This window comes from Sciurus carolinensis, chromosome 1 (genome assembly GCF_902686445.1).
Source record: "Sciurus carolinensis chromosome 1, mSciCar1.2, whole genome shotgun sequence".
In the NCBI taxonomy this organism is placed as follows: Eukaryota; Metazoa; Chordata; class Mammalia; order Rodentia; family Sciuridae; genus Sciurus; species Sciurus carolinensis.
Window position 1 is genome coordinate 89,203,019 of NC_062213.1, and position 25,684 is coordinate 89,228,702.

At 39.5% G+C, this 25,684-nt stretch overlaps 1 protein-coding gene across 5 annotated transcripts; it reads right to left on the bottom strand.

Annotated features, from left to right (window-relative positions):
* Positions 1-872: 872 nt before the first annotated feature.
* Positions 873-25,618, bottom strand: Ly9 (lymphocyte antigen 9). Of its 5 annotated transcripts, none has more exons than XM_047529869.1 (10): positions 25,481-25,618; positions 22,116-22,442; positions 17,314-17,589; positions 16,487-16,822; positions 14,768-15,037; positions 13,248-13,349; positions 12,273-12,326; positions 8,632-8,918; positions 8,202-8,273; positions 873-1,035 (listed from the first exon to the last, which is right to left on the bottom strand). In XM_047529869.1, exons 1-10 carry the CDS (start codon positions 25,605-25,607, stop codon positions 967-969), a joined length of 1,920 nt encoding a protein of 639 aa, XP_047385825.1. In that variant the 5' UTR covers positions 25,608-25,618; the 3' UTR covers positions 873-966. The 5 variants fall into 5 exon arrangements, with proteins under 5 accessions (XP_047385825.1, XP_047385815.1, XP_047385843.1 ...); XM_047529859.1 differs by having other exon boundaries at positions 8,632-8,960; XM_047529887.1 differs by lacking the exon at positions 13,248-13,349.
* Positions 25,619-25,684: the final 66 nt, after the last annotated feature.

Below are 25,684 nucleotides of genomic sequence, written 5' to 3' on the forward strand. Positions count from 1 at the left end.
TTACAGGCAGGGGGACAGGACTGCCATCATAATTTGGGAAGAGGAGAGATGCTGTGACTGTTCTATATCTGGATTGACAGTAAAGAGGGAAACTCTTTGAATAAATATGGGTATCATATTAAAGAATCACATACATAGTTTTTGAGAACTATCGATAGAGTAATACACACAGGTTTTTAAAAAATCCAACAGTACAAAAAAAGTATGCAGAAAAAAATGTGTCTCTTTCTTGTCTTGGGATTCCTAGTTCCTCCCCAGGAGGTGGCCACTGGTAAGATATTTTTATTTTCTTCCTGAACTTCTTTATGCCTAACTAAGCATATAGACATGTTTTCTAATCCAACTGGTAGTGTACAATATGCTCCGTCCTGGAGTTTGTTCTTTGCAGTCAACAGTGCTCATTCCATATTAGCATATTAGTCTTTGCTTTTCTTTACAAGTAGTAGGGTTTATCACTGCTTGTGTATATTATCATATATTTAACAAGACTCTCACAAAATGGACATTTAGGTTATTTCTCACTCTTTATTTTAAATACTATTGTAAATACTATTTTATGAAGATCTAAGAAGCCTGTATCTGAAATATTAATGGGCTTAGGAGGCTGGGCATGGTTGTGCATGCCTATAATCCTAGCAATCTGGGAGCCTGGGGCAGGAGGATTGAGAGTTCAAAGTCAGCCTCAGCAAAAGTGAGGTGTTAAGCAACTCAGTGAGATCCTGTCTCTAAATAAAATACAAAATAGGGCTGGGGTTGTGACTGAGTGGTCGAGTGCCCCTGAGTTAAATTGCTGGTACCAAAAAAAAACAAAAACAAAAACAAAAACCAAAAAGGAGGCCACAGGGGAGGGGTCAAATTAAGGCATGTCTGATGCGCTTCTATCTGCAGGAGCACTTCACTTTCATGAGGTCCAGTTGCTTTTCCAACCACAGGGCTGCAGGAGAGAGGTAGAAACTGCTTTTCTTTTCAGGTGAAATTTTCATAGGTAGGGATTTCAGAAGACTCAAGATCATCCTGTTGTGGCGGTGGCACCACCTGGGAGTCAAAAGAACACACAAGAATATGGTTAATAAATCCGTGCAAGACTTGGGTTCTCTTAGCCCTGTGCTGGTGAGACAGAGAAAGGCAAGGTCAGACTATGGCTATTCCATGCTGTAGGAGTAGGGTCATATGGAATGGTCTAGGGATTGAACAATCAATCAAGCTGATGATAAGCATTTATGGAGATTCCTTTAATGGTAAATGCTGTGAGATGGACTCTCTGCAAGGGTAATACTAGACATTTTAGTAACCAAAAATCCAGGAGATTAAAAAATGACAATAGGGGCTGGGGTTGTGGCTCAGTGGTATAGTCCTTGCCTAGCATGTGTGAGGCACTGGGTTCGTTTCTCAGCACCACATATAAATAAATGAATAAAGGTCTATCAGCATCTAAAAAAATTTTAAAAAATGACAATAAGATGCCTTGTCTTCAAGAAGCTACCCAATCTATGCACTAGCTGGAGAAACAAGGAAGACATTTATGTACAGATAATTCAGATGGTAGAGGTTAAGTTCCAAAGTAATGGTCAAGACCATTAGATCTCCAGGTTCCAAGGGTTCTGAATCCTTTGTCTGAGAGGGTCCAAGGAAGGCTCTGAAGAATAGATGAAATCTGAGGAGAGGAAGTTAGGTACCAGTCACTGCTTGGGAATAGCATAGAACTTCTTTGAGATACTGTGCAGAGGAATGTGTCAGAAAACTAAAATAGGTTTAAGAATTTTCTTGATCAAGTAGGCAATAATGGCCTTAGTAGACTAAGAACTAGAATTCCTGGTCCTTAAAATTCTGAAGACAGAAACATATTCTTTCAAGAACTTGGACAAGAAAATACATAGATTGCTATTTACACTGCAAGTGAGAGTGGATTTAGGAGATCTAAGTCTCTGGGATGGTGTCAGTACCATACAGGAATGAACAAACTTGGCAACTCATGGTCATTCGAAAATTCAGGAGGGACTAATATCCATGACCTTCAGTTTAACTGATTTTGACCTAAACATAAAAGACCAGACCAGAGTAGAAAGCAGCTCTGGGAATGCAGAGAGTAGTACAGATTTGGTCTCAAAGACAAAGGTGAAGTCCTTAGCATCACAATCTTAAAGTCAGGATGAGGCAAGTGATGGGTGAACTGAAACGTACATCTGAACAAGTGTTTACTGAGTACATTGGATCCATCTTTAAAAGTCTGGTCCAAATTTCTTTTTCATGAAACCTTTTTGCAGTAATATCCCCCACTTCTAATGTCTGAAAAATTCTTGAAACTCCACATATAATTTACTAAGTAGTCATATAGTGTGTTCTCTCCCTTTTCAGTTGACTGAATCAACTTTTTTCTTAAAACTTTTTCTATATTTTTAGTTGTAGATGCACACAATACCTTTATTTTATTTATTTATTTTTATGTGGTGCTGAGCATCAAACCCAGTGCCTCACATGTGCCAGGGAAGTGCTCTGCCACTAAGCTACAGCCCCAGTCCAAATCTATCTGTCTTCTACCAAAAGATAGATAACAAGTTGTCAATGATGGTGTTTTAAACATGTCTGAATCCCCATAGCACTTGACCAGTTCTGGGCCGACAGAACAGACTCAATAAATACTTACTGATTGATTCATGAATTACAGATAAGTAGAATAATTAAAAAGCTTTTAAAGTTTTATTTTTAAAAATCTTTTTAGACATGGTGCTTGCTGGTAATCCCAGCAGTTTGGGAGGCTGAGTCAGGATTGAGAATTTAAAGCCAGCCTCAAGCAAAAGTGAGGCACTAAGCAACTCATTGAGACTCTGTTTCTAAATAAAAATACAAAATAGGTTTGGGGATATGGTTCAATGGTTGAGTGCTCCTGAGTTCAATCCCTGGTACAAAAAAAAAAAAAAAAAAAAAAAAAAAAGAAAGAAAGAAAGAAAAGAAAAGTAAAGTAAAGAAAAATCTTTTTTGAATGTGTTACAAGGAGAGAATTTGGAGGTGGGGGAAATTTGGAAGCAAAAACACGAATGTACACCATTTTTTCAGGAAGGTGAAAATTCAGTGGCTAGCCAGATGTGGATCAAAGTGAACTGTTAAGGATTATACAAGATTTTTCTTAAACTCCTTGCGGTTCTTAGTACTGGCCCATCACTATGTGTGTGACTGTAGGCCAAATGAGCTTCTCTGAATCTCAGCTCCTTTAGCTCTCAAATGTGGATGACAACACATTTCTAGAGGTGTTACAAGGATCAGAGGTTGCAGTGTTTATTGCTATTTTGACAACTGTACAGATTAATATGAAAGTTATTATCATTATTATTTAATAGTAAATTCTACCTTGAGGGATCTTTTTTAACACTCTAATAAAACCTATGTATTATATTTTACAGTACATTTTGTTGACATAAAATTGTTGACTAAATCAACAATGTAGGTCAGCAAAGGAAGGAACTATCTTAGAGAAAAACCCACTCAAAGGAGAATCCAAGCCAACTTAAAAACCAAAAATAAGCCAAATGACTGGGAATACAAATCATATCTCAATAATAACCCTGAACGTTAATGGCCTAAACTCATCAATCAAAAGACATAGTCTGGCAGAATGAATTAAAAAGAAAGACCCAACAATATGATGCCTGCAAGAGACTCATCTCATAGAAAAAGACATCCACAGACTAAAGTTGAAAGGATGGGAAAAAACCTACCACGAACATGGACTCAGCAAAAAAGTGGGGGTTTCCATCCTTATATCAGATAAAGTGGACTTCAAGCCAAAGTTAGTCAGAAGGGATAAAGAAGGACATTTCATACTGCTTAAGGGAACCATAAATTAGGAAGACATAACGATAGTAAACATTTATGCCCCAAACAATGGTGCATCCCTGTACATCAAACAAATCCTTCTCAATTTCAGGAATCACATAGACCACAACACAATAATTCTGGGTGACTTTAATGCACCGCTGTCACCACTAGATAGATCTTCCAAACAAAAACCAACCAAAGATACCATAGAACTCAATAACACAATCAATAACCTAGACTTAATAGACATATAGAATATTTCATCCATCAACGAGCGGATTCACTTTCTTCTCAGCAGCACATGGAACCTTCTCGAAAATAGACCATATTGTATGCCACAAAGCAGCCCTCAGGAAAAGCAAAAAAATAAAGATACTTCCTTCTATCAGATCATAATGGACCGAGAATAGAAATCAATGACAAAATAAAAACAGAAATTACTCCAACACATGGAGACTAAATAATATGCTATTGAATGAAACATGGATAATAGAAAACATCAGGGAGGAGATAAAGAAATTCTTAGAGGTCAAGGAGAACGACGATACAACATATCGAAATCTCTGGAACACTCTGAAAGCGGTACTAAGAGGAAAATTCATTGCATGGAGCGTATTCAAGCAAAGAATAAAAAGTCAACAACTAAATGACCTAACATTACAGCTCAAAGCCCAAGAAAAAGAAGAACAGAATAACAGCAAAAGTAGTAGAAGACAGGAAATAAATAAAAACAGCTGAAATCAATGAAATTGAAACAAAAGAAACAATTCCAAAAATTGACAAAACAAAAAGTTGGTTCTTTGAAAAAGTAAACAAAATAGACAAACCCTTAGCCACACTAACAAATAGAAGGAGAGAGAAAACTCAAATTACTAAACTTTGTGATGAAAAAGGAAATAGCATGACAGACACCACTGAGATACAGAACATAATGAGAAGCTACTTTGAAAATCTGTATTCCGACATAATAGAAACTACCAAAGACATTGACAAATTTCTAGAGACATATGCTCCTCCCAAGCTGAACCAGGAGGAAATATACAATTTAAACAGATCAATATCAAGCAATGAAATAGAAGAAGCCATTAAAAACCTACCATCCAAGAAAAGCCCAGGACCAGACAGATTTTCAGCTGAGTTCTACAAGACTTTCAAAGAAAACCTCATTCCAATACTTCTCAAAGTACTCCAGGAAATAGAAAAGGAGGGTACCCTACCGAACTCATTTTATGAAGCTAATCTCACCCTCATACCCAAACCAGGCAAAGACACATCAAGGAAAGAAAATTTTAGACCAATATCCTTGATGAATATAGATGCAAAGATCCTTAACAAAAATCCATATCCAAAAACTTATTAAGAAAATTGTGCACCACGATCAAGTGGGGTTCATCCCTGTAATGCAAAGATGGTTTAACATCCATAAATCAATAAACGTAATCCATCATGTGGTTATTTCAATTGATGCAGAAAAAGTGTTCGACAAAATGCAACACCCCTTCATGCTCAAAACACTAGAAAAAATAGGGATAGTAGGAACATACCTGAACATTGTAAAGGCTATTTATGCTAAGCCCATGGCCAACATCATTCTTAATGGAGAAAAATTGAAAGCAGTCCCTTTAAAAACGGGAACAAGACAGGGATGTCCTCTTTCACCACTTCTATTCAACATTATCCTCAAAACTCTAGCCAGAGCAATTAGACAGACTAAAGAAATTAAAGGGATACGAATAGGAAAAGAGGAACTTAAGCTGTCACTATTTGCTGATGACATGATTCTATATTTAGAGGATCCAAAAAACTCCTCCAGAAAACTTCTAGACCTCATCAATGAATTCAGCAAAATAGCAGGCTATAAAATCAACATGCATAAATCTAAAGCATTTTTATACGCAAGTGATGAAACATCTGAAAGGGAAATGAGGAAAACAACTCCATTTGCAATAGCCTCAAAAAAAATAAAATCTTGGGAATCAATCTAACCAAAGAGGTAAAAGATCTCTACAATGAAAACCACAAAACATTGAAGAAAGAAATTGAGGAAGACCTTAGAAGATGGAAAGATCTCCCATGTTCTTGGATAGGCAGAATTAATATTGTCAAAATGGCCATACCACCAAAAGTGCTATACACATTCAATGCAATTCCAATTAAAATCCCAATGATGAACCTTACAGAAATAGAGCAAGCAATCATGAAGTTCATCTGAAAAAATAAGAAACCCAGAATAGCTAAAGCAATCCTTAGTAGGAAGAGTGAAACAGGGGGTATCGCAATACCAGAACTTCAACTCTACTACAAAGCAATAGTAACAAAAACAGCATGGTATTGGCACTAAAATAGACAGGTACATCAATGGTACAGAATAGAGGACATGGACACAAACTCAAATAAATACAATTTTCTCATACTAGACAAAGGGGTCAAAAGTATGCAATGAAGAAAAGATAACCTCTTCAACAAATGGTGCTGGGAAAACTGAAAATCCATATGCAGTAGAATGAAACTAAACCCCTATCTCTCACCCTCACAAAACTCAACTCAAAATGGATCAAGGACCTTGGAATCAGACCAGAGACCCTTCATCTTATAGAAGAAAGAGTAGGTCCAAATCTTTAACATGTTGGCTTAGGATCAGACTTCCTTAACAGGACTCCCATAGCACAAGAAATAAAAGCAAGAATCAATAACTGGGATAGATTCAAACTAAAAAGCTTTCTCTCAGCAAAGGAAACTATCAGCAATGTGAAGAAAGAGCCTTCAGAGTGGGAGAAAATCTTTGCCACTCATACTTCAGATAAATCACTAATTTCCAGAATATATAAAGAGCTCAAAAAACTCTACACCAAGAATGCAAATAATCCAATCAACAAATGGGCTAAGGAAATGAACAGACACTTCACAGAAGAAGATCTATAAGCAGTCAATAGATAAATGAAAAAATTTTCAACATCTCTAGTAATAAAAGAAATGCAAATAAAAACTACCCTAAGATTCTATCTCACCCCAATTAGAATGACGATTATCAAGAACACAAGCAACAATAGGTGTTGGCGAGGATGTGGGGAAAAAGGTACACTCATACATTGCTGGTGGGGTTGCAAATTAGTGCAGTCACTCTGGAAAGCAGTGTGGAGATTCCTCAGAAAGCTTGGAATGGAATCACCATTTGACCCAGCTATCCCACTCCTTGGTCTATACCCAAAGGACTTAAAATCAGCATACTACAGAGATACAGCCACATCAATGTTCATAGCTGCTCAATTTACAATAGCCAGACTGTGGAACCAACCTAGATGTCCTTCAACTGATAAATGGATAAAGAAACTGTGGTATATATATATATATATATATATATATATATATATATATATACAATAGAATATTACTCAACTATAAAGAATAATAAAATTATGGCATTTGCAGGCAAGTGGATGAAGTTGGAGAATATCATGCTAAGTGAGATAAGCCAATCTCAAAAAACCAAAGGACGAATGATCTCGCTGATAAGCGGATGATGACACATAATGGGGGGTGGGAGGGGGGCAAGAATGTAGGAAGAAGGGACTGTATAGAAAGATAAGAGGAGTGGGAGGGGTGGGGGGGGAAGGAAAAAATAACAGAATGAATCAAACACCATTACCCTATGTAGATGTATGATTACACAAATGGTATGCCTTTACTCCATGTACAAACAGAAACAACATGTATCCCATTTGTTTACAATAAAAATAAATTAAAAAAAATTGTTGACTAATTTCTAGTTGTTTTGGAAACTCACTGTTTTGTTGGATTAAGATTAGGGTAGAGAAAGATTTTATATATATATATATATCTCATAAAATCATATTATATAGGATATATATTTATACAGACATGTGTGTACACACATATATAAAACAGTGTTTGAGTTTATAGTCTCTCATTCTGGTCAATGTGAAGAATAATGAACATATCAAGATATTATTAAATTGGTTGGAAATGTCCAGACTTTGGTCACATAGCTACAAATCAGGAGTATTTGTTTAAGCATCTTTGTTGCCTCTGGAATGTATCAGAGGGGTATCTAGTTGGGTAGAACCTGAGCTCTTCAGTCACAGAAATCTACAACTTTTAGTTCAAAAGATCTGAGAAATAGTTTCCTGCCTTTTTTTTTTTTTTTTTTTTTTTGAACTGGGGATTGGAATTGAACCCAGGGACACTTCACCATCCAGCCACATTCCCAGCCCTTTTTATTTTTATTTTGAAACAGGGTCTCACCAAGTTGCTGAGTCTGGCTTTGAATTTACAATCCTCCTGCCTCAATCTCCCGAGATGCTGGTATTATAGGCATGTGACACCACCCCTGGCTTTATGGACTTTGGAAGACAGAAAATTGTTCTCACCTTCTGAGGTTTCTGTATAGAGCAATAGATTGTGACTGAGCTCTCTTTCTTCTGAGGAGCCGAGTTCTTTTCCTATAATTAAACAATATCAGGCTAGTTTTAATTTCCAAATGAGAGAGAGTTTCACTCTCAACCATGGAGGAGAGAGGACATCCCACCAGGTTCTGGTCTATGGTGCAGTGGACAGAGCTTCTGGTTCTCCAACTCTTCCCTCATTAATGTCCCAAGAATGGAAACTGAGGAATGAGTTTCTCCATTCCAAGGAACCCCAAAGTTGGGTAAACATAGATAGAGCCATGAGTCTCTGTCTATATGTTTCTGGTCCCACTCCCAGCCTTGGTCCCCCAGTTTGGAGGAACTCATCATCCTGAATATCAGATGGTCCTAGAAGTGGGAGGAGAAGACGTGTGCATTGCTCAGAAGGGCTTACCTGCAGATTAAGGACCACTTGCATGTACTCCAAATCCCCTTCAACCACAGATCCAACTGCTGTGTCATCTAGAATGACATACTCTGTTTGCCCCTCAGGGGCTGAGTCTTGTCTAACGTCCTGAGTGACCCAGTCATACACCTCATCTTTTCCGTTGACAGAACTGTGCATCGGGGTTCTCTCCTCATCCTCCTCTTCAGTTGTGATGTTGCTGCTGGAGCTGGTGTCAGAGGTGGGCCTAGACCAGTGGTTGGCAGTCTTAGGGAGGATGTCCAGCTTCTCATACCCTTGGGAGATCATAGTGTATACAGTGTGGCCAGACGTGGGTTCTGGAACACATAAATTCACCAACTCCCAATGCTCTCTTGCTGCAAGGACTCAACCTCTCTGTCCAGATGAGGCTGAGTGAATTAAAGATTTTTCTTTTGTCTTCATTTAGGTGTTTCCATTCTGTTCTCTCTTCCTCATTCCTTTCAAGCACTCATTTACTTACTCATCTGCTATCCATTCATCCAGTATGACATATGATGGATTCAGCAATTCTTAGCAGAACTTCCTCAGTTGGATAAACCATGTCAGTCAGTGGGGAGACACTAAGGTAAACTACGACTGGTTTTGGAGATGTTAACTGTCTAGTTGGCGGGGGGTCAGATCAACATATAAGTCAATTAATGTGAGGGCAGTTTTCTGACATGATTATGGAAAGTATAAAAGTGCAGAAGGGAGAGGAATGGTTTGTGTTTAGGAGAGCCGTGAGGAACTCTTGAATAGGTAGAATTAAGTTGGCTTTGAAGTATGAACAGGATTTTGCTGAGTGAAATGGTATTCTTGATGGAGGGAGCAACATAATTATAGTAGGAGTGAATCTTGGAGCACCTTCACTTTTGGAAAGGAATGATATTCAAAATACTTAATGACTGCAATTGCCTGGGCAGAGTACAATCAGAAGGGGCACCTGCTGTGAGCAACTAGCATGTCACATCCAGTGAAATATCAGCCTTGCCTCTGGGCACATGGAGAAGCTCATTTGAACTTAGTATGGAATAAACATGGTTCACTTTTACTAAATGTCTATTTTGCATCAGGTGCTGTTTTAAATGCTTTTCATGAAAAACTTAAATAAAACGCCATGAGGTACAGACAAGAGCTATGCTTATTTATTATTTGCAGATGAGAAATCTGGAGTAAATAGAGGTTAAGTGTGTGCCCAAGTAAGTGGTGGAGCCAGGATTTGAACGCAAGTAGTCAGGTCTCTGATGTTCTTAACCACTACTCAATATTGCTCCCTAGGGGATTTGTGTGGGAAAAAATAGACAAAGGGTGGCATGTCCCAATACTTAACAATAATAGTGATTACCACCTATAGAGTGACCAACATGAGCATCACTCCACTTAATCCTCAAAGCAACTCTGGGAGGTAGGCGCCTCCATTATGCTAGGTAAAGAAACTCAAGTTTGGAGAAGGAACTTCCCAAGATCACATCACTGGTAAAGAAGAGAGGTAGGGCCTAAATATTGGATTCTCTGATCTCAGAACCCATAAACTTGACCTCTAGGTTATGTTGCCTTTAAACAACCAACAGAGGACATGAGGAATCATGGATTGTTTTACAGTAGGTCAGAATTGAGCTTTCCAAAGTGGGGAGGAAAAAGTGTAGAGAGGAGGGGCTGGGTGCAGTGAATTTGTAATCCCAGTGACTTACAAGGCTGAGGCAGGAGGATTGCAAGTTCAAAGACAGCCTCAGCAATTTAGTGAAGCCCTGAGCAACTTAGCAAGACCCTGTCTCAAAATGAAAAATTAAAAAAGGACTAGGGATGTTGCTCAGTGGTTAAGCACCCTGGGTTCAGTCCTCAGTACTGGGAAAAAAAAAAAGTGTAGAGAGGACAAATTTGAGAGAGAATAGTCAGTTAGGAAACCATTACAATATTTTAGGGAAGAAGTAATAAGGAAGGGTAGGAATGTCTGTTATTAAGAACTGGTTAAATAAATGGGATAATTTGGGTCAGTTTTAATCTACCTGTGTGAATATTGCTAAGAAACACTGTTAAAGCTAAACAAGCACGGTTTAGAAAAGTGTTACAGATTGCTCCTACATGTGGAAAGAAAGAACACACATGCACATACACAAATATATATATATATATATATACACACACACACACACACACACACACGTATACATATAAAATATATATTGCCTATAAATACATTAAGAACATCTTAAAGGTTTTAGATATACATCATGCTTAGCAGTTGTCTCTGGAAAGAAGAGACTTGGAAACTTGGGGTTGAGATTCAGATTCACTTTTACCAGTATACCATGTGAATATATGACTTTTAAATTAAAAAAAAAAAAAACCTATTCAAGGAAATAAAAAAATTGGTGGCAGCATGAACTAAGGCAGTGACAATAAATGTAGAGAAGTAGACCTTGGAGAGAGTGGAAAGGTTGAAGAAGCAAGACTTGGGGGTTGAAGAGAGGTGCAGGATTCAAGGAGGGAGGGGCCCAGACTGGGTTGGGGATGAGGGTTCTGTCCTGGCAGATGTGAGGAAAGAGTCAGCGGGAAGATCTATGGTCTAACGCCTCATTTGCACTTCTTGACCCCATTGATTTGGTTACACTTTCCAACAGGAAAGCCTGCATTGTCTGACAACTTGAACCCCCAGTGTCCAATCCCTCTTCTGATTGCATCTTCTTGGGGATATCCACCATGAAGACAAAAGCAGGGTTTGATTTTGTGGGCAGATTTTGGGGGTTCCTTAGTACTCCAGAGCTCTGGAGTTCAAGTTGGAAATTGAGGACCTTGTGGGATGGGAGTGGGGGACTAAGAGCAGACATCTCAGCTCTCCACCTCAACATCCATCAGAACAGCTCCACTTTCACACGTTTTATACTATTGGGGTGGTGCACAGTAGTTTGTTTAGAGAAAGCATTGCTCAGATTTTTCTATCTTCTTTTCTTTTCTCCCCTTTCTTCCTTCTTTCTTTGCTGGGGATCAAACCCAGGGCTTCAGGTTATAGAAGGTCTCTATCACCGAGCTAAACCTCAAGCCTCATTCCTTAACTTTTATAACTGGAAAACCTCTGCCTCAGTGATAAGAATAACAAGTGGGTAACAGGTGTCTACATAGTCTCATGCGGTTTTAATTTTAATTAAGTTTTAACTTTGCTTCTGCCACAAATTCACTATTCCATCTGACCTTTGTTTCTCTACTCTCAGAGTGGAGAAAATAACGATCCTCAAGGTAGCCCACTTTCAAGTGATACCAGTCAATGCTCAAAGAACCTGAGTATGGAATAAACATGGTTCACTTTTACTAAATGTAAAACCCCAGAGTGATCTTCCTAGCTCCAGTGACCATTTCAAAGGGGTCCATTGTGTTTGAGGCTTTTGTTTCCAAACCACCCTACTGTAGCATATCCCTTCTTAAACGTTAGTGGGCATATGAATCACCTGTGGATCTTGCTAAAATGCAGATTTGTTTTCTGTATTCTTGGGTAGTACCCAAGACTCTGCACTTCCAACAAACTCCTGGGTGATGCTCATGTTGCTGGTTGGCAGGTCACACTCCCAGCAACTAGACTTCAGAGAATCCATCTGGATCAGGGGCCCCATAACCTGTGTCATTGATGACATTACCTGGTGTGTCAGCTGGGACCTCAGCTTGGCTGTAACCGAAGGCTGGCACTGAACCTGGGAAACCAAGTTAAAGAAGGTTATCAAGATGGCTGTGTGGAGAGAGATTTCTAAGATTCTGTGAGAGTCAATGGAGAGGGAAGAGGCTTCTGGGGACACAGAAAGGAAAAAACTCTAAGGAAGAGGATGAATTCTGACATGAGCACAGGACCACGGCAAGATCTGACCAGAGTCTAGGGTCATCTGTGCAGTTTCCTGCCATACTCTGGAAAAGGAGAGCTTTAACTCCTCTGTCGTAGCCACTAATAGTAGTTTGCCTGCTGAAAGTAATTTTTTCAGGGGTCTTCCTGTTCGTTTTTGGAAACTCCTTCATTCCCATTTTAATACTAAGATTCTAGAGGGAACTGGCAACTATAATAGTTCATCCCCTTGACTATAGTGATTGGTCCAAGCAGCACACATGAACTTAGCCTGGCCAATCAGAAATATTTCTGACAATTTTCAAATTGGAAATTTTCTGTGTGAATCTGGAAACACCAGTTGATGTGTTATAGTAAATCTCTGCCCTTCACCTCCACCTTTGCCCTTCAGCTGGCTGTAGTAGGAGAGGTAAGTGAGATGAAAAGGAAAATAGAGATGAGATATGAACTCTGGTAATTTTTGAGCCTCTGATAACATTGGTTCATAAAGGCCAACTCCATCTTTCTCTTCTCCACAGATTGATTATGTGAGTCCTGGCTTAATAAATCATGTCCCCTACCTGTTCCCCACACCCTTTTAAAATTTTAAGCTAATTTTAGTTGGGTTTCAGTTATCCTTAACTAAGGAGTCTCAACTAAAACCCATCTCCACATCCCTTGGAGAAGTGAGGTCTTGGGATGGAAGGGATAAAAGGGACTATGTGAGGACAGAGGAGCCTCCAAAGGTCCTAGGGAAATAGCCTTAGGTTGGTGGATGCCATTAATCTCAGAAACCTACACCATCTTCTTTTCTTCCACATGTACCAGCTGAAGATGCCCAACAATGGAAGGATGAAACCTGGGGAGAGCCAAATCCAAAGCAGTTTGTTTTCCTTAGGCCCTTTGAAGAGGAAATAAGTGATATTAATAAAAATAATGACAAGAGAGATTGGAGCAAACAATGGACAGAACATAGTAGCCATCCTACCTGCCTCTGAAAATCCTATGACATTGCCTGAAATGTTTCTATTCATTCCTCTGTAACAATTTTTTAAAGTAAACATCAATCTAGGTCAGTATTACAGCAGTACATAAGGCAGATATGCTCCCTTGGTATAAAGATTTATGGCTTTCCCAGTGTCACAGTTTTAAGTATCTGACCTGGGATTTGAAGGCAGGCTGTCTGTCTCGAAGCATCCTCAACCACCTCACTCAACTGCTCACTCTCTGTAAAGGAGATGAGAGGAATTCAAGGCAGAAAGAGCCCAGATTCCTACTGAGCTGAACTCTGGGTTTGTCTGCCAGATATAGCCTGACCCAGTCTTCTTAGACTGGTAGATCTTAAATTTTTTCTGCTTCCCTCTAGGGAACAGCAGAGGATAGAGCTCAGGGTTCCAACCTGAGCTTTACTGTGTTACCTTCATCAAGTACCTTAACCTTTTCTGAGTCTCAGTTTCTTTGAATATATAATGGGGAATAATAAGACTATCTGCTCTCTTTCATTGTTATAAAGATTGTGCAGAATCTCAGAGATCTAGAATAGTGCCTGGCATTTAATAAGAGCTACCAGGGTTTCCTTTCTAGTTCCACTCATACAGCCTGTGTTCCTTTATTCTGTCCCACATCAGTTTCTCATCAAAATCAAACTTTCTGCTGTCTAATAGGGTAGACATAAGCCAAATATGAGCCTTTGAAATGTGGCTAGTGTGACTGAAAAACTAAGTTGCTTATTTAATTTAATTTAAATTAATTTAAATTAAAATATTAAAATGGCTACTCAATTCCTTCTTGAAAAACTGATCAGTATGTTTGGAACTACTGGTGTATGTAAGATTGTTTCTTCCACTGTAAATCTTTCGAAAATCTGAAAACGGATCCAAAAATTCTGCTGAAAATAGCACCTGATTTGTGCTGAAAGGCATACTGCCTTTAAAAAACTTAATACAAAGTAAAAATACAGTAAACTGTTTCATAAATAATTTGTCTTGAATAAACATGAAATGATAATATTTGGGTTTGGGGTTAAATTGAAAACATTATTAAAAATTATTTTACCACTAACCAATTAGAATGGATTAAAAAAAAAGAAAAAAATAACTGCAACACTTAAAATTATTGTACCTGTTTCTTTTTGCTTTTTCTAATGTGGGTATTAGAATATTAGAATATTACATACATGCATCCCTTATATTTCAATTGAAATGTGCTGCTCTGGAGGAGCATTCCCTCACTGATTTTCATAAAGAACAACTTGGAACACAAACTCTCTTGGATCTGAGGTTACAGGGCCTGGGACCAGAGTAAACAGAGGGCAAGTACCTGAACAGATGTTCCTGGAAAGAAACTGGTGGGAGCTGCTGCTGACAGGGTTTCTGGCTGTGCATGTGAGGTTGGGGTGATTTTCATTACTTCTCCAGGAGACATTGAGATGCGATCCCTCTTGGGACACAATAGCTCCCTTCTGCATGGGGCTCCATGTGTATGTCACATTGTTACCACTATCCTCCACGGAGCAGGTCAGGCTGAGCCTGCAGATGCCATCTTCGGTGTGCATGAGCCTCCAGGTGACATTTGGCTTCCTCAGCCTCCCTGTGTGGGGAGAAAGGCAGAGCCAAGCGGAGTTAGGCCTACAGCTTCATTCATTCAAAACCTATTCATGAAGTTGTATGTTGACACTGTGGAGACAGTGCCATAGGAGTCACAGGTATTTTAGAGTATACCAAGCCTCTTTCTGACCACCTGTAAAATCACAGGCACTTCATTTCCCCTCTGTGGTCTTTGATGCTCAGGTGTGAAATAAGGCAATTAACTTTTGTTAATTAGGGGAAAAAGAAAGAAACCATCTTATTCGTACACTTTACCTGTGGAAAGTGAGCAAACCAATCAACAAGAATAAGTCAATGCTTCCACTCACTGTGAAGGCCCTTTAAGGGTCGCATTTGAGGTTCTATCATGTAACTTGTCTGCTTACATGAGAGAAAGGATATAGAGAGATGAGCATAGTGCCTAAATCAGAGCAAGTGCTCAATAAACAATAGCACATTTTAAATGCTTCTTTTAAATATTATTTAAGGCTGGGTGTGGTGGCGTACACCTGTAATCTCAGTCACTTGGTAGGCTGAGGCAGGAGGATCACAAGTTTGAGGCCAGCCTCAGCAATTTAGTGAGATCCTCAACAACTTAGGGAGACCCTGTCAGACTGGGAATGTAACTCTGTGGTAAAATATATCAAAAAAAAAAAAAAAAAGAAAAAAGTAAAAATGTTATTTTAAAAATAAATTTTATTAAAGATTAAATTAAATTTCATTTTTAAATAAAATTATTGTTAAAAGAAATAGTTTGACTTAGTTCTTAGTCTATTATTATTTATATTTAATCTTGTTGGTTCTTTTATCATTTGAATATATGCAACGAACATAGATTTGACCAACTTGTTGCATATTTTAACAGGACAATGGATAGATGGTGATTCTTTTTACAGGTACTAAAACACCAATAAACTCGGATGGGTGCTCTGTTGACCATATCTGAATGGTACGGAAGAATTAAACCATGCAAAATGTCACAACAAGGTCGGGGAGGAAGAATGTACCTCTGTCTTTCACACTCAGGGGGGCCGAGTGGCCCATATTCTGGAGATATGTCTTTGGACACTTAGGGTTTCTCCACAGACTCCTCGAATTCATTCTATCCCAGTCAGCTCCATCCTTATTCAAAATGATAATGGTTGGTAAAAGTGCTGGTTGGAAAGTTTCTGGTCCCATCTGAGAACCAGTGCAGGAGGACAAGGCAATCAATGAAGGTCGAGGGCTAATGTGAAGCCTAGAGCAAGGGGCACCTTAACAGGTAGGTTTTGTTCTGCTACTGGTTGTAATTTTCTCCTCTTGTGAATTCACTGGTGTGAACTGAATAGCTGTCCTAATAGTCTGAGGCATTTTGTACAAAGAGAGCCCTAAGAGAAGAGCGGGGGGGAGGACAGCAGAGGAGGAACTTTTCAGGGAGAGAATCTAAAGATGGGTGCTCTATCCAGAGACTCACGGTAGACGAGCAGGATGACATGTCTCATACTGGTGACTCTGGAGGCCTCTGAGCACCCATAGGCATGGTAGGGGCCAGCATCCTCCATCTTCAGCTGGCTGATCTTCAGGGAGTAGTCTTGACTGGAGACCCACACCCTGCTCTCATCAGAACCGTTGGGCTTAATAAGTGGATCTGCCATTGCTGCTCCTTTCCACTCCTTGCTGATCAGAGATGTGTTAAACTTCCAGACAATGTTTTCTGTGTCTTGACTGACTGGGAGTGCCAGAGGCAGGGTGAATGGCTCTCCCAGGGTCCCTACCACTGTCTCCCCCATTGTGTTTATGCTGGAGGTTCCTGAAATTGCAGTCAGAGAAGAGATATTGCAGCTTCAGCCACTGCCCCCACCTTCCTTGACCCTCAGTCATCCTGAGGGGGACTGGAGGTCCTCCTCCTCTACCTCTTCCCCCAGCTCCTCCTGTGATATGGCATCCCTGCTGCTCTCCCACAACCACTTGTCTGGCCTGGCTCTGCCCACTGAATATTTGACTTATCTAGCTCTCTTGGCCTAGGAGACCCCAGGGGATCCTCCACTCAGGCAAAGATCAATCTGGACCCCTCTATCCACACTCCCTTCTCCCTTGCTCTATTCTCAGAGTTTCAGTGTCCTGAGCGCTCCTAAGTCCTGGTAACCTCTTTGAGGCCCTGAGAGTAGAGAACAAAGAGTCTTTGGACCTGTCTTCTTCCTTCTCCATCCCATTTGAGTTCTCCCAGAACCCTGAGGTTTAGCCCCACAGTTTCTCAGACTGTTTCTGGAACTCCCTGAAAGACCTAAGTGGAGCTGTTACCTGTACAGAAGTGCCAGGCCTGCACAGGGCGAGAGCTGCTCTGGCTGACTGGATTCCGGGCTGTGCAGGTGTATGACAGGTCTGGATCGCAGAGCTTTGGGGAGATAGTGAGGATAGAGCCCGTATAGGATTCAGAAGTGTTGGTGTCCCTCTGGGTCCAGCTGTACAGGACACCGTTTTCTGACCCCTTCACAGAACACATCAGGGTGATGTTACAGGAAGCATTCTCAGACATGATTATGGATTTCACGGTGACTTGAGGCTCCTGTACATGCTCTGCAAGGACAATCACATTGAGGAGACACTCCAATCCCTTCCCCAGCAGGAAAGGACTGACAGGAGGAGATGGGAGAAGGGAGGCCAGCATTACCTGTTCCAGAGAAGTGTTCTCTGCAGCTTAGATTGGGTCCTATGTGCTTCCACAATATCCTCTACAGGTGTTTTCATCATGGCTCAACATAAATAGTAGCTCATTATTTTTTTTCTCTCCCCCACAAGTATGCAGACTCCTTAAGGATAGGAACTATGCCTGCATCTGAACACTTATCACCCAACCTGGTCCTTGAAAAATGTTTTCATTTTCATGAATGTTTGTTGAATTAATGGATGAATGACCCAGCCCCAAACCCTAGAGAGTGGGGTTTAATCTCTAGAATTTGAATTGTCCATGCCTTTTGGTCTGAATTTAGGACCTAATGTGTCTCCAGACCTTTGTTCTGATCTTCTCCTTCCCATTTATTTCATCTCCTCTGTTCAATTCATGTGTGCATATATGTGCATGTGTGTGTGTGTGCATGTGTGTGTGTGTGTGTGTGTGTGTATGTATGTTTTATTTCTTTTTCTTTGAACAGGTAATACATACATAAAATTGAAAAGATAGAAAATGGTAAATAATGAAAGAAAAGTAAGTTCTTTTTTGCCTTCATTCACCTATTTCTTCTAAAAAATTTTCTGTTTCTGGAAGTAGTTATTGTTAGTTTCTTGTTGCTCTCTATGGAGAATATATATATATATATATATATATATACATATGTATGTATATATATGTATATATACACATATGTGTATATATGTATATATACACATACACACAATATAATATATTGTATTATTACACATTATAAAATACTTATTATATAAATGCATATTATATAATACATACATGTATAAATATATATTACATATATAAATAAAATAGTGTACTATAACACTGCTTGGAACTCTTTAAAAATTTAATAATAAGTTGGGTGCGGTGGCACTTTTTTGTAATCCTAGCTACCTAGAAGGCTGAAGCAGGAGAATTGCAAATTGGAGGTCAGCCTAGGCAACTAAGTTGCAAGACCCTGTCTAAAACAAACTGAATACAAAAATTTTAAAGAGCTTGGGGTGGGGGAGAGTAGCTAGGTAGTAGCATGCCTGAGGTCCAGGGTTCAATCCCAAGTACTGAGAAAAAAATAATACATCTTGGAAATTGTTGTATGTCAATACATAATGAATTGGTTCATTCTAATTCTATTAGCTGCATATAATTCTATTTCCTGAATATATGAAGAGTATCCTACAAATCAATATTTTATTGATGGTCAGCTACCTGATAGAAAGTTTTGTGACATGAATCATGTACCTTCAAAGTCCATATGTTGAAATCCTAAACTTCAGTACCTCAGAATATGACTATATTTGGAACTAGGTCTGTACCTAGTGAGGTGATTCAATTAAAATGGGCCTTTAGGGTCGGCCCAAATGCAGTATGACTGTTTACTTATAAGAAGGGGAAATTGGAGCAAGAGGATAGAGGACAGTCATATGGGGGCATAGAGCAAAGATGGCCATCTTCAAGCTAAGGAGAGACTTCAGAAGAAATTAAGCCTGCTGACACCTTGACTGGTCTCCAGAATTATAGGAAAATGCATTTCTGTTATTTAAGCTACTCAGTTTGTAGTATGTTGTTTTGGAAGCCCTAGAAAAACAATACAGATTTGGATACTGGAAGTGGGGTGCTGGTGTAACAAACACACAAAAATATAGGAAGTGACTACAGACCTGGTTAATGGTAAAGACTGAAAGAATTTTGAGGGTCATGTTAGAGAAAGCCTGGATTGTATTAAAGAGACTTTTGGTAGAAATATAGATGTTAAAGCAATTCCACTGAGGGCCCAGAAAATAAATAGGAGAGTTGTAGGAAGATCTTCTATTTTAGAGCTATACATATGTCATCATGAACAGATTGTTGGTGGGAATATAAACATTTAAGGTGTTTCTGGTGAATCTCAGACAGAAATAAGGAATATGTTTGTGGAAACTGGAGGACTTAAAGTGGCCTATGCCATTTGGCTGAATTGTGTTTTAGTGTTTTGTGGGAAAAGAAAGTTTAAGTGATTAACATGGGTATTTAGCTGAGGAGATTTCTAAGTAAAATCTTGAAGATATTGCCTTGTGTCAGTGCTTACTACTTACACAAAATATCAAAGGAAAGAGATACATTGAAGAGGCAATTATTAAGTAAGATGAAATCAGAACTTGAAGATTTGGAAAATTTTCAGCTATTCATATTGCAAAAATTAATACAGTGTTTCTGGAGAAAACAGCAACACATTGTGACTGTACAATGTCTGCTTAATAGATTATGAGAGTGACTCACAGATCCAATCAATTATATCAAGAGAAATGTTGTTATATTTTGGATCTGGAATGTACCCCAAAATCTCATGTGCTGGAGGTTTGTTCCTCAGCGGGTCATGCTACTGGGAAGTGGTGGAAAATTTAGGCGGTAGGGCTTGATTGGAAGAGGTGGATCACTGGGGTGTTTGTCTCTGAAGAGTTTCTTTTGTTCCTGGATTCTTCCCCCCATCCCTTCTCTGTTCCCTGGTCAGAATGAGGAGAGCAACCACTGTAGCCTCCTTGTCATGATGTTCTGCTTCACCACAAGCTTACAGCAATAGGGCCAAGTGACTATGAACTGAAATCTCTGAAACCATGAGTCAAAATAAACCTTTCCTCCTTCAAGTTATTTTTCTTGGTATTTTGGCATGTGCTACATGCTTGGACTGAGGGGACAGAGATAGGACAAAATTAAGAAAGGCTGTCAGACATCTGACCTTAGCCAATAAAGCTCTACTGCAGTGAGCACAAGCTATCTTTCAAGAAAAGAAAACAATAACACCAAAGACAGTTCATAGATTGTCAGAGTTGCCACTGTCACCATGGGCCTACAGGATACAGGCCTGGGGTAGGGTTGGGCAGCTCTCCTCTGGATGCTCAGGGTCAAGGAGTGCGGCTGTTACCCCGGTGGGCCTAGAAATTAGAACTTGGAGCCAAAGAAGATTGCTCTTGAGACTTAAAATTTAATGGAAATTGCCCTGTTAGATTTCAGACTTGCTTGGGACCAGTAATCCCTTTCTTCTTTCCATTTTTTTCTCTTTTGAAATGGTACTGTGGGTCCTATGACGTCCCAACATTTGTTTTTGGAAGTAGTTAACTTGTTTCACAGGTTCACAACCAGAGAGGAATTTTGCCTCAGGATGAATTGTACCTCAAGTCTCATTCATACCTGATTTTGATGACATTTAGATGAGATTTTGGATTTAGAGTTGATGCTGGAATGGTTAAGCTTTAAGGGGCTGGTTGTTAGGATGGGGTGTATGTATTTTGCATATGAGGAGGACTGAATTTTAGGAGACCAGAGGCAAAGTTGTTAGGGCTGAATCTGTTATTCCTAACTTCATGTTGAAGTCCTAATACCATTACCTCAGAATGTGACTACATTTGAACATGGGACCTTTTAAAAGGCAATTATGTTAAAATGAGGTTGTTAGGGTGAGCCTTAATATAATACATGTCCTTATGTGAAAAAGAGATTAGGACACAGACAACACAGAAGAATGACTATATGAGAACACAGTGAAAGGGCAGTCATCTAAGAGCAACATAAAATATATATAAATATATATATTTGTATACATATATATATATATATATATATATATAGCAACATAAAAAATACATATGATTTTTAACTCAGCAGCTTACCTCCATCCTTGTTTTAGTTAGTTTTTTTGTTGGATGACCAAAATACACAAGAAGAACAACTTATAGCAGGAAAAGTTTATTTGGGTTTCAGAGATCTCAGTCCATAGATGGGAGTCTCCCTTGCTCTGGGCCTGAGGGGAGGCAGCACATCATGCAGGAAGGCCCAGTGGGGACCAGTGGAGGAGAGTGGCTCAGCTCAAGGTGCAGTCAGCAAGCAGAAAGAGCGGGAGGTGGAGTAGGGGATGCATCCTCACAGGTGCACCCCAATGATTCACCTCCTCTAGCCACAAACCACCTGCCTACAGTTACCAACCAGTCAGTTCCTTCAAACTAGGATGGACTGATTAGATTACAGCTCTCATATTTTAATTATTTCACCACTGAATATTTCTGCATGAACAGTGGTATTTAGGGGACACTTATGTCCAAACTGTAGCAATCCTATAGATTTTCTTTCAGAATATAACCCACTCACATAAGCATGAAAAGATAGGTACACAGGGATATTCATTAAAACAGTATTTGTCAGAGAAACTGTTGGAAATGACCTAAATGTTTACAAGTAAGAGATTGGTTACACATATTATGGCAATTATATAACAAGTAAGGATTTTATGGTTGTTTTTCACTCTTGATATCAGTGTCTATGGAATTGGGTTAAAATAACCAATATAGGGTCATATTTATTCTAGAGAAACAAATTCTTAAAGAAAAAAGAAAATATCTTTTTAAAAACAAAAGATCAAAATCCACACAAGCTCTCTAGGACTCACCATAGACATGCAGGATGAATTCCTTCTTAGCAGTGACTTCAGAATTCTTTTGGTTTACTTGGGCTTTGTAGGATCCTGCATCTTTCTGAGTTAGGTTTCTGATGTACAAGGAGTAGTTCCCACTGATGTTTATTCGATTCTCATAGCTTTTGACCAAAAAGGTTAGATCTCCTTTGGGACGTGCTAAAACAAGAGCTTCATTAAGGCCAGTCCAGGCAACATTCTCAATCTCTGTGTCTACTGAGATGTTTAGGGGGAGAGTTACGGAACCTCCTAAGATCCCTGACACCACCATTGGAGTTGAGTCTTTTTCAGAGGATCCTAGTCCTGTAGAGACAGAAGAAGGACTTAGTGGAGCAGTTGGACTCCTCAAGTCAGCCTTCATTCATTCGCTCACTCAATAAATATGTGTTAGACAAAAATGCCAGATGCTGAGAAATGAAATGAGATTCCTTTTAGGTCCATTGCCTAGCAAAGTCATTCATTCATTCATTCATTCATTCACCAAACCCTTTCCCCCATGAAAGTAGCTACTACAACAACCAGAAAAACAGATCTTTTAGGTTTCTGTTCCAACTGGGGAATTAGCCTTGTAACTTTGGGTACATTTCAGAATTTTTCTGAGAATCAGTTTATCTATCTACAGGATTGAAGTGCTCAGGTCTGCATCACCTTCCTCAAGGACTATGGTAAAAATTCACAGGTTGCTGTGAATTGGAAAGAATGGGTAAAGTTCTTTTAAAAACAAAATGAGTAGATGGACGCCTGGTGGGATGGAGAGATGAATGGGTGAGTGATACAATGGTAGAATCTAGGCGGGAGGCATGTGAGTGCTCATTGCAAAATTCTTTTAATTTATCTGAGTGTTTGACAGTTTTAATAACCAAGTGTTGGAAATAAAAGGAGTCTCTCCACTCTGTCTCAACCTACCTCTCCCCTCACTGTCCATGGGATATCAGACTGACTTTGGCTTAGCCAGGTTTGGGGTAAGGAATAGTAAGTAGCATTGATTCAGCCCCTGATTTTATCATTTCAGAGAAGATCTTGATAAAACCTGAAAAAAACCTTGTTTCAAAAGCTTAGAGGAGCCTGTCCTTTGGTTAGTGCAACTCATTTTCTTATAGGGAACTTTTGGACGTCTGCTGTGTGGCTTACCCCTGGGTTCCCAGACCCCTGCATTTCTCAGCTCTGCAGAGTACTCTGGAAATTGTAGACCAAATTAGTTGGGTTCAAGACCCAGGATATTCCATGAATTCTAAAAGGAAAAATACACAGAAAATAGAGAAAGAGAAAGAGGAGAGGCACAAATAAAACCTGGAGAGGTGGCAGGAGGCTGAGATAAGCTCTGAAAACTCAGAGACTTCAGAATATATCTTTATCTACAGATATGGAGCTGAAATTTAAAGAATTTAAGCCACTTGCCTGAAATTAAAGAATGGATCAGCTGCAGAGTTCAGATTCTATTACATGGTGCCCCTGGAGTATGGAGGTCAGGAGTATTGATCACTCCTATCCCAGAAGCCCAGAAGATGCTGGGTCTTGGCTGGGTGCATATAACCTATTTTGAATTCAGATCTTCTCACATCAAAGATAAACAAAGCCTCACAACTGTCAGTGGAAGGAGCAGGTTGTGGATTTCACAAAATAGTGCCATGTAGCTCCCAGCATAGTGACAGTATCTCAGTCATCTTATTTTGAATGGTACCATTTGATAAATACTTAAGGAGGGTTTGAAGATCATAATAAGTACATTTGAATTACCCATCCCTTAATACCTTTCAAAGAATGTACAAAAAGTAATTATCACAACAAAAATCATAATCTCCACCAAGCACTTTATATATATCATCATTTAGCTATAAAAGAACCCTGCATGATACATTTTATTAACTACATTTTGCATTTAAGGAATAGAGGCTCACACAACTAATAAATGATGGAGCAAGAATTTAATTTCCAGTGTCCTGTTGCTAAAGTGTATGGAACACATTTCCTGAAATGACTCTTGGGGACACAAAAGCATCAACATTTTACACAAAAGGAGTGAGATTTAATATCACACCAATTGGTAGAGTTAGACTGAGGGAAATGCTTGTTTTCTTTCAGCTGTTTGAAATTCACTAAATTGGTCATTTGGAAAATATTGGATGTAGTTTATTTCAGGTTCACACAACACAACAGGTGTGGACATAAATGGCCTCATTGGTTTCTGTGTTTTGTGGTGAGCAAGGATGGAATTGAAATAAAGAGAGGTCAGACTAGACCTCAGTACTGAGATCTAAGCTGCTGGTCTGCATATACCTGTATCTAGAAATTTTTCTAAAAATCCCCTCACAACTCCCCCCACTCAGTCACAGTGCTCTCAGGTCTTTAAATGCTACCTGCACCATCCTCCCTATGGCTCCAGGGAAAGCAGGATCACAGAGGAACAGTCACTGCTAGTCCCGGCTGCCTGAGATCCTCAGATGCTTCAATTTTCACTGGGGTGCTGATTAACTCTGCTGGACAGTAGAGGTCTGGGCTATACAAACTGGGAGATGTTTCCCCTAAACTAGCAGGAGCTGTTTTTTTTTTTTTTTTTTTTTTTTTTTTTTTTTTTTTTTTTTTTGGTACTGGGGATTGAACCCAGGGGTGCTTTTACCACTGAAATATATCCCCAGTTTCCACGCCCCCCAGTTTTAAGACAGTCTCACTAAGTTGTAGGGGCAGGACTCAAACTTTCAGTCCTCCTGCCTCAGCTTCCTGAGTTGCTGGGATTATAGGCATGTACCACCATGCCCAACCCAAGAGTTGGGTTTTGATGGAGAGGAAGAATGTGGGGGAGAAAGAGTTATCCAGATAGAGCCCACGTTGCCCAGGGTCTCCAACCACCTCCAGATTCTCAGTGAAGTCTTAGTACTCCAGGATAAGTGGAAAATAAAGCAGGAAGTGGAAATAAGCTCTAGCAGTGGTATCCCTCCTTAGGAAATTGCTAGGAGGTCTTTGGTCAGCAGAATTTTCCTGGATCTTTCGGTGGATATATCCACATTGTACAAGAAACAAACTCATAACTTAGCATTTCTTAGCAGGAAATGTGATGGTGAGAACATAGTTTGAGCCCAGAGTTGTCTGAGACTGGGGCTAGAAACATCACCTCTTCATGGTGTGTGAATGTGTGTGCACGCACACACACACACACACACACACACACATGCACACACACACATACACATGCACAGAACTCAAAATAAAGTGGAATCTGCAGAGTAATTACCACAAGGAGGTGAGTTTCCTGATTTTGTCAACAAGAATTTTCCAGGCAAGAAGCATGACAAGTCTCCGAGGAACACTGGTAGCAATTGACGGTTGCCATAAGGTGGACTTACCCATGAACAGGAAGAAGAGAGAGGTCCATAGAACAGAACGCATTTGTGGCTGACTCTCTTGTGGTTTATTGAAGAAAACTCCTACAGCCCAGTTATCTGCATGGTTCTTTGGGCCCTCCATGATCATCTGTTTTCAGATCTGAGGTTGAAGGAGGAAGTACCACAGTTTCCGGAGTTGTGTGGGTATGTGTGCATGCGCACATG

Bases quoted from the DNA above. Each gene is read 5' to 3' on its own strand.
- Ly9 (XM_047529859.1), bottom strand. From the start codon at position 25,607: ATGATCATGGAGGGCCCAAAGAACCATGCAGATAACTGGGCTGTAGGA. The intron at 22,443-25,480 runs GTAAGTCCACCT...CTGTCTCTACAG, and splicing joins TCTCTTCTTCCTGTTCATGG to GACTAGGATCCTCTGAAAAA. The intron at 8,961-12,272 runs GTAATGTCATCA...TATGTGTTCCAG, and splicing joins GGTCCCAGCTGACACACCAG to AACCCACGTCTGGCCACACT.